The sequence below is a fragment of the Palaemon carinicauda genome, chromosome 14, assembly GCF_036898095.1.
Source record: "Palaemon carinicauda isolate YSFRI2023 chromosome 14, ASM3689809v2, whole genome shotgun sequence".
In the NCBI taxonomy this organism is placed as follows: domain Eukaryota; kingdom Metazoa; phylum Arthropoda; class Malacostraca; order Decapoda; family Palaemonidae; genus Palaemon; species Palaemon carinicauda.
In genome coordinates, this window is record NC_090738.1 from 24,176,016 (window position 1) to 24,194,020 (window position 18,005).

General features: G+C 40.9%; 1 protein-coding gene across 2 annotated transcripts in view; it reads left to right on the plus strand.

Moving 5' to 3' along the window:
- LOC137653485 (uncharacterized) overlaps positions 1–17,333 on the plus strand; it is a 191,270-nt gene extending 173,937 nt beyond the window's left edge. For both annotated transcript variants that reach the window (XM_068386930.1, XM_068386929.1), the window contains 2 exons: positions 5,382–5,490; positions 16,113–17,333. In XM_068386930.1, the coding sequence (XP_068243031.1) occupies positions 5,382–5,490; positions 16,113–16,192 (189 nt within the window). In that variant the 3' untranslated portion in view covers positions 16,193–17,333. The remainder of the gene's footprint in view (positions 1–5,381; positions 5,491–16,112) is intronic.
- Positions 17,334–18,005: the final 672 nt, after the last annotated feature.

The following is an 18,005-nucleotide window of genomic DNA, read 5'->3' on the forward strand; positions in this document are numbered from 1 at the left end:
CTAGGTCCCTCCAATCCATCACCTCCATGGAGTCCCTTGCATCTCTTTACCCAGAGGAAACGCTGTTCAGAGTCGCCACAAAGAACCAGCTGCTATCCTACCAAATAGATCTCCATGACTTCTGGTCAGCACGGGTTAGTTGCAGGAAGTTCGTTCTGTCGGAGGCCACCATCAGGCATGAGCCGAACAGACTGATAGCTTCCTCCTGCTGGGGTAAGACCCTCTTCCCTCAGACCGAGGTGGATAAGGTTCTTCAGGACGCAGCGAGGGCAAACCAGAATTTGCAGGTAAGGTGGGGTCTCTCAGCCAAAAAGAGGTTCGAACCCCAGAGACACACATTCTTCAAGAAGAAGCTGAGGTTTAGTCCTTACAAAGCGGCCCGGGGTACCTCGTCCCCACAGCCTTCCGCGGCCTCGACTTCTCGACAACAGGCGCCTCCTCAGCAGGTAGTCTACCTCGCTGCTCCCCCTGGTACACAGCCCAACCCCTCTTGGATGCCCTCACCTGCATACAACCCTGCCTACGAACCCTCCGGTTCCTTTCGTGGATACCAAAGAGGGAGTTCCAGAGGTAGAGGACAGTTCCGCCAACGCGGCGGGCCCAGAGCAAGGGGTTCCCGTGGAGGGAGGGGCCCTAAGTTCACTCCCTCCCAATGATGTGATGCCGGTAGGAGGGAGACTTTATCACTTCCGGGATCATTGGACCTTCAGTCCATGGGCTCACAGCATAATATCAAGGGGCTTGGGTTGGAAATGGTCACAGGGATCCCCTCCTCCACCGGTGACCTTCTTCCAGAGACCCACTCCCATCCTGGAAGAGTACACTGCGGAGTTACTCAAGAAGAGAGCAATCAAGCGGGTTCGATCCCTGAAGTTCCAAGGCCGCCTGTTTACAGTCCCGAAGAAAGACTCGTCGGCGTTGAGGGTAGTTCTGGACTTGTCGAAGCTCAACTCTTACATCCTTTGCGACAAGTTCCGTATGCTGACTATCTCTCAGGTACGGACCTTACTTCCCCGTGGGGCCGTCACCACCTCTATCGATCTTACCGACGCCTATTATCATGTCCCAGTAGCTCGAAACTTCTCTCCTTATCTAGGCTTCCGTCTCGGCAAGAGAGCCTTCGCATTCAAAGTCATGCCCTTCGGTCTCAGCATTGCCCCCAGGGTATTCACGAAACTGGGGGAGACGGTGCTCGAGCAACTCAGACACCAAGGGATACAAATCGTCGCCTATCTGGACGATTGGCTCATTTGGGCCCAGTCGCACCAGGAATGCAAAAGAGCTACGTCGAAGGTACTCCATTTTCTCTCCAAACTGGGCTTCCAAGTCAACCTCCGGAAGTCCCGCCTACAACCATCAAGCCTCTTCGAATGGTTAGGCATCCGTTGGGACCTCTCAAAGCACAAGCTCTCCCTTCCTCCCAAGAAGGTGAGGGAGATAGCTTCCAAGGTCAGGAACTTTCTCAAACACAAACAGGTGTCCAGAAGAGCTTTAGAACGAGTCCTCGGCCTACTCCAGTTTGCCTCACTGACCGATCTCCTATTAAAAGCCAAACTCAAAGACATCAATCGAGTTTGGAGAAAGAGGGCGACAATACCTTTAAGAGACAAGACCTCGAAGATCCCCTCTGTCTTGAAAATGAGACTACGACCATGGTCCGATCGGAGGAACCTCTCCAAGTCAGTTCCTCTACAGTTCCCCTCTCCACAAGTGACAATTCATACCGACGCGTCTCTGAGTGGTTGGGGGGGTTACTCCCAACATCAGATGTGTCAGGGCTCTTGGTCACCCGCCATGAGACAGTTCCATATCAATGTTCTCGAAGCCATGGCGGTGTTCTTGACCCTGAAGAGAATCTCCCCTCCGAGGTCGACCCACATCAGAGTAGTCTCAGACAGTACGGCCGTAGTCCACTGCCTCAACAGGGGGGGGTCCAAATCACCCAACCTGAATCAGATCCTAGTCACTATCTTCACCTTGGCAGCCGACAAAGACTGGTTCCTGTCAGCAACTCACCTAGCAGGAGTCCAGAATGTGATAGCAGACGCATTATCCAGGACGAGCCCACTGGAATCGGAGTGGTCCCTGGACATGCACTCCTTCCGGTGGATACTCAGGCTGGTTCCAGGTCTCCAGGTAGATCTATTCGCGACCCGACTCAATCACAAACTCCCGTGTTATGTGACACCGAACCTGGACCCTCAGGCTTATGCCATGGACGCATTAACCCTGGATTGGAACCATTGGCAGAAGATCTTCTTATTCCCTCCAGTGAATCTTCTACTGAAAGTCTTGCACAAACTCCGCTCCTTCAACGGGGTAGTAGCTTTAGTGGCACCTCACTGGCCAAAGAGCAGTTGGTTTCCTCTCCTCCTCGAGTTGAAACTCCGTCCCTTCCGGATCCCATTCCCCAAACTGACCCAGGTGGTCCAAACACGGACTGTGTCAGATTCCTCAAGGATAGCCAAAACCCTAACTTTGTGGATTTCATGAAGTTTGCGGCACGTAGGGACGCAAACATCGACCCAGATAATGTCCTCTTTATAGAATCAGACAAAAGGGACTCAACGATTCGCCAATATGATTCGGCGGTTAAGAAACTAGCGGATTTCTTAAGGACTTCAGACCATTCGGTTATGACTCCTAATTTAGCCATCTCCTTCTTTAGGTCCATTTTTGACAAAGGCCTAGCAGCTAGCACTATAACCACCATTAAGTCAGCTCTGAGGAAAGTCTTCCTGGTTGGGTTTAACATTAACCTGGCGGAGTCTTATTTCTCATCTATTCCAAAAGCATGTGCTAGGCTTCGACCTTCGGTCCGTCCTCAAAAGGTCTCTTGGTCTCTAAATGATGTCCTCAAACTGGCCTCCGACACGGACAACGAATCCTGCTCTTATATCACTCTTCTTAGGAAGACTTTATTTCTAACAGCTTTGGCCTCGGGTTCCAGAATCTCAGAACTAGCAGCTCTCTCACGAAACTCAGAGAACATGGATTTCCTCCCTTCAGGTGAGGTACTTCTTTCACCAGACAGGGCGTTCCTAGCTAAGAACGAGGACCCCCAAAATAGGTGGTCCCCTTGGAAGATTATTCCTCTTCTCCAAGATACTTCTCTATGTCCGGTCACCACTCTCAGGGCCTTTTTAGCCAGGACTGCTACCCAATCGTCTGGCCCCTTGTTTATCAGAGAACAAGGAGGTACCATTTCCATACGTGGCATTAGGCAACAGATCCTATACTTCATTAAACAAGCCAATCCGGGTTCATTTCCCCATGCTCATGATATCCGATCGATAGCTACCTCCATCAACTATTTCCAGAATATGGACTTTGATAACCTTAAGAAGTACACGGGTTGGAAATCTCCTATGGTCTTCAAACGCCACTATCTAAAGAACTTACAGGCTCTTAAATATCCAACGGTTGCAGCTGGGAGCCTTATCTCTCCCCATTGATCTTTTGTTCTTCCTTTCATCCATCTCTTCTCTTCTCCCTCCTACCCGCCACTCGCACCACGACGCCGCTTCCTTGGTGGTTCGTTAGCCCTAAGTGTATTACATATTACAGTAGGTTAATATGATTGTAACTATTATTGTTTTCCCTTGTTATTAAGTTGGGATATTCTTAGCCATGTCAGTTTTGTTGCATGTTTTCCTCTGATACTCAGAGGTTTCCTTGTTATCACTATGCCCTGTGGCTAGTTTATATTTTATGCCTACTTACCTGAATTATATATGATTTTCTTTACATGGTGTTGTTTCTCTCCCCTTATTAAATTAGTAGTTATTGTTGGGCTTGGAAGGCATTCTCTGGTACATTTTCGCCCGGCGCCACAGGTTCGACCCAGAAAAGGGATTTTGACGAAGGAAAAATCTATTTCTGGGGAGAGACCTGTGGCGCCCGGCGAAACCCTTCCCCTTATTTTACACGATCCCACCCTTTCCTTTCCAAGCCATCATGGTCAATACAGAAGGATGTTGTTCAGATGGCGCTCGCGTCGTGGCGTGGGTGGTGCGGCGATGGGGATGTGTCTAGGGCCTCTGTATCGGCCCATCCCTTTGGCGAAGGAATTAACTAAATGGAAGACAACCTGTGAATAGTGGATTTCACGCGCCTTTGCTTTATACACGACACCCAAAAGGTGCTCGCGCGAGGGTTGTAACCTCAGCATTCCATGCTTTTATCTTTCTCTGGTATAATTGGAAGGTTTTTATCAGAAAAGGTATACAAGAAGGACTTTTCGCCGGGCGCCACAGGTCTCTCCCCAGAAATAGATTTTTCCTTCGTCAAAATCCCTTTTCTAATATGTCATACACCCTTGTAATAGGCTTATTTGATGTACTGTTCTATGTACCATACGTCATCGTAGGAAAGGGGTTAATATTGTAATCCTTGTCATTATTTTAAATGAGGTACAGTACTTAAGTTAACCCCTCTTTTTCTACTTTAAGCCTTAAAATAATCATTAAGTACAATGAATTGTTAACAAAATGATTGTTTGACTTCACAGCTTAACAAAGCTAACAGTGCTTCATTGGGATAAAGTTACACGTTAGAACTTCTATGGTAATATAGGCCTTCGAGAGAATCAAAACAATTTTGTTAGACGTAGAGCATTTTTTGCTTCATATTTACAGGATAATTATATTTACTTTTTATGCTATGTATATCATTATTTTCTTGATAAATGTTTTCATAAAATACTTACTGTATTTCATAAATAGAAATAAGAAAAAATATATATTTTGTAATGGTTCAGTGTTGAGTCACTGCACAGTATTTCATAAATAGAATTAAAAAAAAAACTATATATATATATATATATATATATATATATATAGTTTTTTTTAATTCTATTTATGAAATACTGTGCAGTGACTCAACACTGAACCATTACAAAATATATATTTTTTTATTATTTCTATTTATGAAATACAGTAAGTAATTTATGAAAACATTTATCAAGAAAATAATAATGATTTAAAAGTAAATATAATTATCCTGTAAATATATATATATATATATATATATATATATATATATATATATATATATATATATATATATATATTGTAATGGTTCAATGTCGAGTTCGACGTAAGGGACTATATAACGTGGTAACATAGATTTTATTTTTCCATTTAATGTCTCAGGCTGATCGACTTGAAGTCGGAACTAATATATGCCAAACCGATTCTAATTGAAGCTAACAACAAAAGCACTGTATATTCCTCTGAAATTAATGAGATTCTCTTTTGCATTTTCTTCTTGAGTTTAATTTTTTAAATTTTTTCCTTGTCTCCCAGCAATTTCATATGATTTCCTATAGCATTGTTTTGTCCTAGTATACATAAATCTTAACATTAATTTTTTTTTTCCAGACTTTCTATGTCATCGAAGGAGAAGGGACATTAACAGTACTTGATTCTCATGATGATGATGGAATTTTAATATCATTAGTAGAAAATGCAAAAGCCGTAGTTTCTGCAGGTAAGTTCTAAGATTTTATGTTAATAATGAATGCACATACTTTCACTTTAATTTTGACCTTAAATATTGTGTCAGGTTATTATAGCCTTGTGACTACTTTATTGTACAGTGATTAAGAAACAGTTTTTAATTACACATTTGTAATTTATATTTACCTAAGGAGTAAACTGATGCCATAAGACAACATTTAATGTAATTATGTGTAGTTCTTGTAAGAGGATTTGCATCAGTTTTCAATCAAGTTTTTACTCATATAATCCAGAAAGTAAAAAAAAAAGATAGGCCTCCCAAAGTTTTATTATTTTATGTCTGGAAACCAGAAATTTTTCTTTCATGTTTTTGAATTGTTATAGCATAGAAGTTCCAACTCAAGAGGAATTTTGTAACTCACCTTTAGTATGTATCTGTTACATTACTTTCAATTATCATAAAAACACTAGTTTGTAAAGTAGAAGTAGAAAGTGTAGTAAGAAAGAATAACTGCATCATGGAGGAAATAGGAATAATGTCCTATTACTGTTAGATAAAAATCTCATGTTGGTAAAGAGAGCAAAGGATTGGCCAAGTAAGGAAAAAACGGATTTTGAGTGGAGCAAAAAATCTATTTTTGGGTGAGATAGCCATGTCGTCCTGATGGAAGGTTCCTCTAGGTAGCTTTCTAAGGGATATTTGGCTACAGTGATATTCCCAGAGAATTAACCTTTTGGTCTCCAGAATTCTAACTGCTGGCGCGAATATTTTTAAAATTTCTCTTAAGGATATCGCATAATATCAGGGGACATATATCTTGATACGACACATAGCAATCTTCACCCCGAATAGCATTTTCATTTCGAGGGAGAAGAGTGGCAAAAATAGAAGGGGAGCTGTTATCAAAGTTACCCTTCCTCCCGTACTACTATTGAGTATCTAGATGGCGCTGTATCCAAGATGGTGCTCATTCCTTGTAGCATTGAGCATGGTGCTACAGATATAGTAATTTCGGGAGGGATCCTGCCAAGGCTTTTTCTATAGAAAAGGAGGGTGGGTCCATCAGGACGACATGGCTATCTCACCCAAAAATAGATTTTTCGCTTCGCTCAAAATCTGTTTTTTGGGCTCAAGCCATATCGTCCTGATGGAAGGTTACCAGAGAATTACTAGAAAGTATTGTATCTGTGGATTTTCATAGGTGCCTTAACCTTGGGACAATTTTTCTCTGGTTATCCGGACCATTGAGACAAATGACGTTACCGTTATCCGTCATTACCACTACTGTAATCATGGACAATGTTAGTGCTTCCTGCCCCCTGCAGGGAAGAGTCATACTAGAAAATAGAAAAGGGGTCTCAAGATTTGCATATATTGTATGAACAAACATAAGTATCCACTAGATATACAAAAGGTCTCACGGTTTGTGTATGTTATCGGAACAACTAAGTGTCAACTATATCCATTGTTTGTAAGCATACAATAATTTGAGGTTTACTTAAATAAATGAGTAAGAGAACTCTGGCATATTTAATGTGCTACAGTGAACCCTCGTTTATCGCGGTAGATAGGTTCCAGTCGCGGCCGCGATAGGTGAAAATCCGCGAAGTAGTGACACCATATTTACCTATTTATTCAACATGTATATTCAGACTTTTAAAACCTTCCCTTGTACGTAGTACTGTTAACAAACTACCCTTTAATGTACAGAACACTTAATGCATGTACTACAGTACCCTAAACTAAAACAGGCACAAATATTAAAGGTGATTTTATATCATGCATTTCCTAAACATGCTAAAAAGCACGATAAAAAATGGCAACCAATGTTTTGTTTACATTTATCTCTGATCATAATGTAGAAACAAACTGGAGGTAGAGCTTTGCTTATTACCCAGACATATTTCCCATACTTTTCCCTTAGAACTACATCACATCTTCCTACTTTAGATATATATATATATATATATATATATATATATATATATATGTGTGTGTGTGTGTGTGTGTGTGTGTGTGTGTATATATATATATATATATATATATATATATATATATATATATATATATTTATATGTATACACATATACATACCTACATATATACATAAATACATGCATACATATATATATATATATATATATATATATATATATATATATATATATATATATATATATATATATATTACTGTATATATATGGGTTATGGAAAAAATCCGCGATGGTCGAACCGCGAAGTAGCGAGGGTTCACTGTAATTGCAGGGCGAAATAAGACGCAATTACACTCTAATAGACATTTATTTCGAATAAATGACCAAATGGAATAACGAGTGTAACGTGTTAAGTTAATTATACGTACAACGTATACAGAAAATATTTTTCTCTCTGAAAGGGAAGAAATGATGAGTGCCACTCTAAATTTGAAAATTTTTGATAAATTTTCGTAATTTAATTTCTGTAAATGTTGTATACCATCAACACTGTGTACTATGTACACACGGCACAAGTGTTATCTGTATTATTCCACACCTGAGATTTTGAATAGTCTTAGTGTCACCATGTAACACTCACTTAAAAGGTATCACACTGGAAGTGTCAACACCTTTTCACCCTAATTGATAGTCCCTACCAATTAACTGTTCATCGCAGCGCTAGCCGACAGGTTTTAATACACTACCTGCCGCCACCACATAATGCTTCAGTTCGTGGACTTGCTTTGCATAGTGTTTGTAGAACACTCTGGAGGACTTCCATCCACTATATGAGCGAAGACGCTCAAAGTCCATATTCTGAAAAAAGTTCAGTGATGAAGCAATTTTTCTCGGATCATTACCTGCTGGTGTACTGTTAGGATCCGCTCTGCGAATGAAGTAGGTGAGCTTCGCCCTCAGTTGTTTTAGGGATAAGTTTGTTCCTGAAGTTTCTCCTTTGAAGGGCTGTCCTCCCCAGAAGTCTGAAGTCCTATGAAGATAGACCTTTAGACACTACTGGACACAGAGAGACATCCTCCTTCAGAGGGCAGATTCTCCAGGGACCCCATCACTTTGTGGGTAGCTCGTTTTTGGCGAGAAAGGCTGGATCAGGAAAGAGATTCAGTTCTCCCACTTCTGTGTACTGAATGTGGCCCTCATTTCTTGATAGGGCTACTATTTCAGTAACTCTAGCCCCTGAGGCTATAGCAAACAGGAAAATAACCTTCTGGGTTAGATCCTTGAGAGAACAATCTTTATTGTTCACAGATGAAGCATAATGTAGGACCTTGTCCAAAGACCATGAAATGGGCTTCGGAGGAGCTGCAGGCCTAAGTCCAGCGCATGCCTTCGGGATCTTGTTAAAGATCCCGTATAGAAGATGTATAGAAGAGGTCTAGTCAGGGCTGACTTGCACGTAGTTATCGTGTTGGCTGCCAGACCTTGTTTATGAAGGGTGGATAAAGAAGGACAGGCAGAAGTCTATTGAAATTTCTTTCGGTCGTTTTGCTTTAACAAAAGCAACCCACTTTTTCAAAGACGATTCATATTGTCTTCTAGTTGACTTAGACTTGTATTCTTCTAAGAAATCTATACTGCCTTTTGAGATCCCAAATCTTTTCTTAACCGCTAGGGCGAGAAAATCATGAAATGAAGGTTTTGGGTTCTCTGTGATGACGCGAAGACAGCTGTAAGCCGGCAGGGGAGTGACTACTCACCCTGCTGCTCTGCTGCCGGCAGAAAGACTGAATACTCTGAGGTTCTGTTGAAAACCAAAGCCGGGATCTCGCCGGCAAAGGTGGGAGACAGAAAACCCTAGCCTAGTCAAGCCGGAGTGAACTACTCTATGGCAAGACCAGATAGGGTTACCGCCTGCGGCGGCACTCAGAGGGAAGGAGGGATTACCCTTAAGTCTCCACAAGAGACAAGTATCGAGTTATATAATTCTAGGAGATGTACTATCTCCCGTTGAATCAATAAAACGATACACTAGGGTAAACGGGGATAATGTCTGAAAGTATACTACCGCCCCTAGGCTAGGTAGCCTAGCGCGAGACGAGATCTCGCTTACCTAAATCGCCGAAACTCTAATGTATATGATCGACAAAAGGAAGAGGAAATTATGCATAGAATATATATCTTTACTAGTATAATTGTGCCTAATTAGCTTTCATAATTTATTAATGGTATTACAACCGGGAAAGTCGTTCTGCTAACTAAATAACACATGCATAACGAACGACAGCGCCCATGACGCCTCCGGTGACAGGCCTAGCTCCTCAGCACAATAAATTACTCTAATTTCACTGTGAAGCAGGAGCTAAAAATTATACACTGTAAAGAATAAATACGCAACTTTCCAATGGCAAAAGAAGCTATGCATATTAAATCCTCTCAAAAGCGATCAAAACGTTAGATCAACAGGGAACACCACCGTGCGAAATCGCTACCAAAATTGGAATGAGCGCCATCTTGGATACTGCACCATCTAGATACTCAATAGTAGTACGGGAGGTAGGGTAACCTTGATAACGGCTCCCCTTTTATTTTTGCCACTCTTCCCCCTTGAAACGAAAACGCTATTCGGGGTGAAGATTGCTATGTGTCATATCAAGATGTACGTCCCTTGATATCATGCGATATCCTTAAGAGAAATTTTAAGGATATCCGCGCCAGGAGTTAGAATTCTGGAGACCTAAAGGTTAATTCTCTGGGAATATCACTGTAGCCAAATAGCCCTTAGAAAGCTACCTATAAGAACCTTCCATCAGGACGACATGGCTTGAGCCCAAAAATAAGAATTGAAAAGTGGAATGTTGGTAGCCTCACAAGAAAGGGAAGAGAGCTTTTTGATATGATGCAGAGAAGGAAAGTTGATTCTATGTCTGCAAGAAACTAAATGGAAAAGGAAAAATACAAGAAAGCTTGAGGATACTATATAGGGTAAGATAAAAGGAGAAAAAATGAGTTAGGAATTATTCTCCATCTAGATTTTCATGAAAATGTCAGAGGTCAAGTGTATCAGTGACAGCCTCGGGCTTAAAGTTTGTGAAAAAGAATTTGGCATATCTTGACATATATCCCATAAGATTGGTGTAGTAAAGTGGAGGAGGAAATCAGAAGGAAATTAAAAGAATACATAGAGTTCCAAGAAATGAAGTTAGTGTTATCTCGGGACAAGAATACCCCTGTAGGTGAGAGTTTTTATGGCTTTGAAGGTGCACATGGAGGAATAGGTTTTGGAAGAGAAATCAAGGTGAAATATTTTTGGAAATACCAGAAGCTATGAATCTAGTTGTATTGAAAACACAGTTTGAGAAAAGGAGAGGTCATCTGGTAACATGAAAGTGTGCAAAATGAGATGATTTAACCACATGTTGTTTAGGAAGGAAGACAAGAATATCAGTAAGGCTATTCCATATGAATCCATTATAGCTCAATATTATTTAGTAGTGGCAGGTTTTAGGCTGGAAGGAATGACAGTGAAACTCAAGTCATGAATAGGAGGATCAAAACTTGAAAGCTGATGGGGAGAAGGGAGTTAAGAGTTAAAGTGGAAAGAGTCAGAGAAGAGAGATATGTACTGTATATTGAATGTCAGAATCTCCTGAAGATTTATAGGATTTTATGAAAGATATTCTGATACCAGCAGCAGGGGAGGTGTGTGGGAGGACAAGTGGTAAGCAGCAATCAGAAAAAGAAACATGGTGGTAGAATCAAGAGGTTCAAACACCTATGAAGGGAAAGGTTATAGACAGAAGAGGGTGGGAAGAAGAGGAGAACTACCAAAAAAGAGTGGAATATAGATGGACAAAGTTGTAGCAAATGCTAAGGGCCTTCTTTTGCTGGAGTTGACGCTGGAGCAAAAGAAGGCCCTGAAGGACGAGCTCTACGCCCTTCGGGTCCGCCTTGACGATGAATGGGCCAGCTTGAGGGATGGAGGAGAAGCTCAGCTCGCTACTGACGTCCCCCTCGAGGTTGATAGCGACCCCGAGGACGAGGACGCCCCTGATGACGACGCCCCCGATGATCGACGCCCTGATTTAGACAACCCCAACCATGAAGAGGACCTGGGGGGTGGCTTGAGCTACCCCAACAACATTGTCCATGCCCTACAAGTCCTTAAGGAAAGGGACTTGAAGAAGAGGTGATGACCATCTTGAGGAAGCTGGTCACCCTTGATGGCGGGAAGCTGCAGATCCCAGAGGCCCGCCAGGAATACATCAACATCTCCAGCTATGTCCCTACGCCAGCACAGTAGCAGATCCTTAAGATGGGCCTCAACTGTCACTTTATCACCCGACCTAGAACAACCGACAAGCGCCTGGAGATAGAATTACTCCTAGATTCCACCCTCAACCTTCAAGAACGTGGTGCCCTCCGGACGACTGACGCCCTTTAGCCGCTTCTGCTCGCTGAGGCCCTTACTGATAGGGGCAGGTACAGCAGCGGCATCGTCTCTAAGGAGATGAGAGCTGCTGCTAAAGAGCTTAAACAAGTTGCTGGTGTCACCGTCCGACGGGCTGACAAGATAGCTGCTTCTGTGCTCATCAACACCGAAGAGTACTACGAGAAATTGGACGCCATCCTCGCCGACCTGACTAAATTCGAGCACCTCACGAGCAACCCTGTGGAAGACATCAAGAGGGAGGCAAATCGCACTATCGAGGCCATTAACGCTGCAACCAATGCCGTACACCTGCCCATGATTTCGGGGGATTTTGGACCTGTTTACCTCTACGGCAATGTAAAGAATCACAAACAAGGCAACTCACTTCGACCAATCATTAGTCAATGCCCTACGCCGACATACCAGCTGGCCAAGAGGCTGAACGCGATTCTGACGCCATATGTCCCCAACCGCTACTGTGTGGCCTCCTCTGCCAAATTCCTAGAGAGGATCAAGGACGTCCGCGGTGAGGGTTCATAGCATCGATGGACGTCGAGTCTCTGTTCACCAATGTCCCAGTTGATGAAACCATCGACCTTATCGCTGATAGAGTCTACAGGGACGAGACGACACCGGAATTGAACATCCCAGAACAAGCCCTCCGAACCCTCCTTGCCATCTGCATCGTGGGCACATGTACCTACAGAAGGATGGCATGGCGATCGGCTCGCCCTTGGGCGTGCTCTTTGCCAACTTTTACATGGGAGTAGTAGAGGAGAGGGTCTTCTCCCAAGTCGAGTGCCCCCTCGCTTACTTTCGTTACATTGATGATACCTTTGTCAAAGCTACTTCCACCGAAGCCATTGAGAACTTAAGGAGGACCTTCGAGGACTACAGCGTCCTCCACTTCACCCTCGAAAACAGCGTGGACAACAGCCTCCCGTTCCTGGACGTCTTGATTTCTTCTACTAACGAGTGATTTCACACCACTGTCTACACCAAGCCTACAAATCTCGGCATGTGTTTGAATGCCGAAAGTGAATGCCCTGCCCGCTACAAGGCCTTTGTACGCAGGGCCTTGTCACACTGCTCATCATGGACAGACACCCACAAGGAGCTGGGAAGGGCCACACAGGTCCTCATCAATAATGGCTATACCAACAAGCAAGTCCATCGTGAAGTGAGGGGCAGCTATTGACAAGTGGTATGGGTCCGACAGCACCAGCCAGGGGTCCGACAACACCAGAGATAGGTCCGACACCACCAACGGATCTAGTGATATTAAACTATATTACAGAGGCTTCATGCACGCAGAATATCAGCGGGATGAGAAGGCCATCAAAGAAATCATCACCAACAACGTGTCACCTACCGACGAGACCACGAAAGTGAAACTTATCATCTACTATCAGACTGCTAAGACTCGCAGTTTGATTATGAGGAATAATCCAGCACCCCCTGATAACGACCCTCTGAGGAAGACGAATGTAGTCTACTCCTATCAATGCCCAGTCCGAGGATGCCCCGGCAAATACATCGGTATGACTACAATGAAGCTTTCGAAGAGGATTTCGTGTCACGTCCAACAGGGTGCTATAAGGAATCACGCCCTACAGCGACATAACACCCAAATTAGTCGAGCAGGCATCGTCGCTAATACCAAGGTTATCGGCAGCGCCCCGGACAGCAGGCGCTTACGAATATTGGAAGCCCTATTCATCCAGAAAGAGAAACCAGCATTGAATACGACTCAAGAGATGTGTCTCCTGCCATCATGTCGGCGCATCAACGTTAGGAATCAAGAACAGGACCCCCAGAATGATGACAACCCCGATCCTGACACTCCTTCAAATGAAGAAATCGTCCGGCCGAGCGCTGATTTTGGCGGCGAGCAAAGTCCGGAATCCCAATCTGCTGAGCGAGAGAGGAGCTTGCCTGACTTTTTGGCTGTCTCGGCGCGCGTCCTGACCAATCAAAATTCAGGATCCCTTCCCACCTCTCAGCCTGGGAGACCAAGCTGAGCTCATCGTACCTCAGCCACCCGAGCCTATAACCTCCGCTCTGCCAATCAAAATTCGAGGCCCCTTTCTACAAACCAGCGCCGGGATATATAAGGCCCCTGATCTAGCCACAGCCTCACTTCTCTCCTGAAGACGGAGCAAGCAGTTCCGAAACGCGTCGCGATCTACACCTGACTTTGTCCTTTATATTTTTCGAGGATTACTTGTACTTGTGTTAAATACATCGAGTCTTAACCTGAACTGTATTTTTCACCTACCTGATGAACTTCGCCGACTTGCTAGCTGAATGTAGCAACCCAGAAAAGAGAATTGTCCGTAAAATTGAGAAATTGGATAAGAAATTGAATTTGCCGATGCAGCAATAAAATTCAACTCTCTTATTATTAATATTATTATTGTTATTATTATTACTAGTTGATCTACAACCCTAGTTGGAAAAGCAGAATGCTATAAGCCCAAGGGCTCCAACAGGGATAAATAGCCCAGTGAGGAAATGACTAAACTACAAGTGAAGTAATGAATAATTAAAATATTTTTAGAATAGTAACAACATTAAAATAAATATTTCATATATAAATTATAAAAACTTCAAAAAACAAGTGGAAGAGAAATAAGATAGAATAGTGTACCTGCGTGTACCTTCAAGGAAGAGAACTGTACCTCAAGACAATGAAAGACCATGGTACAGAGGCTATGGCACTACTCAAGACTAGAGACAATGGTTTGATTTTGGAGTGTCCTTCTCCTAGAAGAGCTGCATGCCATAGCTAAAGAGTCTTTTATCCTTATCAAAAGGAAAGTAGCCACTGAAAAATTACAGTGCAGTAGGAAACCCCTTGAACAAAGAAGAATTTTTCGGTAATCTCAGTGTTGTCAGGTGTAGGACAGAGGAGAATGTGGAAAGAATAGGCCACACTATTCGGTGTATGTCTAGGCAAATAGAAAATTAACCATAACCAGAGAGAGGGATCTAATGTAGTACTGTCTGGCCAGTCAAAAGACCCAATAACTCTAGCGGTAGCTGGTTCCATGGCCAACCTACGACCTTAAAGAAATAGATCAAACTGAAGTCGATGTACATGTTCAATATTGTAGAACATCAGGTCGAAATGTGTTCAATTAGGTAGATGGACTGGCAACAAATCATGTTTTATTAGAAATTGTACAAATTACTTGAATTTTTCTATGTACATTTTTGTTGGAACACTCACTGGAGTCTTCAAAAAGACATGCTGTCTTCTGCTGCATAGAAGGGATTAAAACTGCCCCATTTTCTGTTCCTCTTCCATTGTATCTGTTGCATTCGGCAATTGCCTCGGATATATTTATCAAGACAGCAAACTATTAAAAAAGAAACTTTGCATATATATATTCAGCTTATGTTTTTGGCGCCCTCTTATTCTTTTATCTTCAACAATCCCAAATAAAAATTAGAAGATTGTCTGCTTATTGATTTACACCACCTTTGAAGAACTCTCAAACTTGAGTTCCTTGTAGGTAAGAACTTCATCTAGTACCATATAGATTATGGCTCCAATAAATGGTGATATGGGGAACAAGGGTATACTGTAATTGTAAAGTGTAGATTTGTATTCAGAACTCAATTTTGTATTTGAAGTACAGTATTTATTTAATTAACAAACTCCTCCTCTACATTTGACTCTTGTCACAACTTAAGAGAAAAAAATCAAACTGCTGAAGAGTATTCTAAATATGCTGATCGAAATGAATAGGGAAAATTGATATCTTATGAGTTTGAGATGTGCAAATATTCCTATGTTTTAAAGGACAGTGGATCTTACTTATCTCTTTTTGTTTAGGTTGTAGAGGTTGCAAATGAGACTTAAAATGTACGCACAGATCTTGCCCTTTTTAAACATTATTTTGGTGTATGTGGTATTTTTGTTAATGGCTCCTTTAATTCTAATCAGGTAGTTTGAATTTCTCTTTAGTAGGTTGATTCCTTTGAATTGTGATTCAGGGAATCAAGTGATATAAAGTCTAACCAGTACAGTTTGTGAAGTATCAAAATTTGTTTATGATACAAACTCTTAGTGTGCAATTATGTCCTTCTGCTTAATTCAACCCCATTTCTTGAAACCACAATCAAGGCTACACAAGAAATGAAGTTCTGATCTACCTGTACCCTAATGTTGAGGGTATCCTTGCATGGTATTATTATCCAAGTCTTCTAATCATTAACAAATAGGATGATATTTATAAATCTGTATTGATGTTATTTTCTTTTTATGGCCCCTTATTTTTCAGGAAAAAAATTGAGGCTGGAAAAAGAAGATTCAGATGAAAAACTGAAACTTCTTATAGTGATGCAGAATAACCCTTCTTGAAAATCTTCAAATGAACAGTATATAAGTTTAGATATATAAAATCATTTTAGTCACATCACTGATTCGCCTTGTTTATAAACTAGTGCCTGAAATTTGGACTGTGATTGAATTTTAGATAAAAACTTTGAACAAGTAGTGATGTAATGTACCTAAACATAAATATAGATAGACATTTATATGAACAAGTAGTGATGTAATGTACCTAAACATAAATATAGATAGAAATTTATACTATACTGAACATTGCTGATTAGTATTATGAAAATTAAGGCTATCCAAATTTACAGTCATATTTTGAACAGTTTTGTGATAATATCATCATTATTAATTTACTCATCAGTTAAGTACAGTACTGTATAAGTGTTATTTTCATATATGATTAGAATACATTCAAATATGTTAAATAGAATAGTGATTGATGGATACATTGATCAGACCTAGGAAAGTACCTTTTCATTTCTTATACTGCGTCCACACGGTCGAACTCTGTCTTCCAACTGTCTTTGCCAGAGTTGCAAACTCTGACTGAAACCTGGACCACACATCAGTGGTTAATTCATGTCAAGCAAACATCTTGAATCTGTTGCAGAATGTAAATGTTGAGTTCACTTTAAAGGAGACTTTTGGAAAGAGATATTCCAACTGCACTTTTACTTTTACAGTACTTTGAAAGGAATGTAAAATTACAATTGTATCATATTGAGATCTACAGTAACATACATGAAACTATATTATCAGTGATATTTGTTTTTCTTTCCTCTTTTGGAAGTAAATACTTTTATGTCTTTTGCACAGTAAATATTTATTGTATGATATTGAGAAGAGTTAATATAAAACGTATGTTGCAGGAGCACATACTTTTTGTTTTATTGGCTATTTGGCTGTATCTTTGTTGTTGTTGATGATAGCTAATATTGGATATAGAAGTGATTTATTTTTAGTTAAATTCAGGTGTATTATTTGCTGGTGTGCTTATATTTTTGTTTAGTTGTGTGTTGTGCTTGACAGTTCAAATAGCACCTCTGTATAAATACTACCTGTTTCAAACTATTTAAGGGACTGCTTACCAGGGTAATAGCCTATGTAGATGAAATATTTTTTTTTTCATAATGTAGTGACCATATATATAAAGAATGATAAAGATATTGTAATAAATGTCCTTGGTCTGTTATTGTAAAGAAAAATATTTCTAGAAGCTAATACAGGTTGAGAATCCCTTGTCCAGAATTCCTCAGACCAGAAATGCTTCAAATTTTGAAATATCCGTATAATGAGGGAGTCGCAAATCTTTTATATTATAATGGCGAAAATTTTGTAATATTCCTATTCATTTGATTTTGATAACCCTAAGAAAGTTTGAAGTAGGTTTGTATAGAAAGTACATTATTATTTGCAATAGATTTTTTTGAAGCTGTAGGCTAATTTTCTTAAATTTTGGTATATAAACCAGTGACTATATAACTTTAATTTTTTTTTTTTTTTTTTTTTTTTTTTTTGGTAATTTCAAAATGACATGCATTATTATCATTTTGTGATTTACTAGGATGGTTTAGATTGAACTACTGACTCTATTTCCATTGTTGATGTACACGATTAATTAGTAAACAAACAAATGGCAAGAAAACATTAAACAACAGCTGGCTGCATAAGGGTAAAACGGTTGAGTGGAGAAATTAAGAAATGGCACCTCGACTTTGCCTCCAGAAAATACCAGTAATTAGTGTAATTGGGTGTAGTTTTATCTTTTTATTAATTTTATCAATTGTAAGGTATAATTGTCAAGTAAAATAGATTAAAAGAATAAAATTGCCAA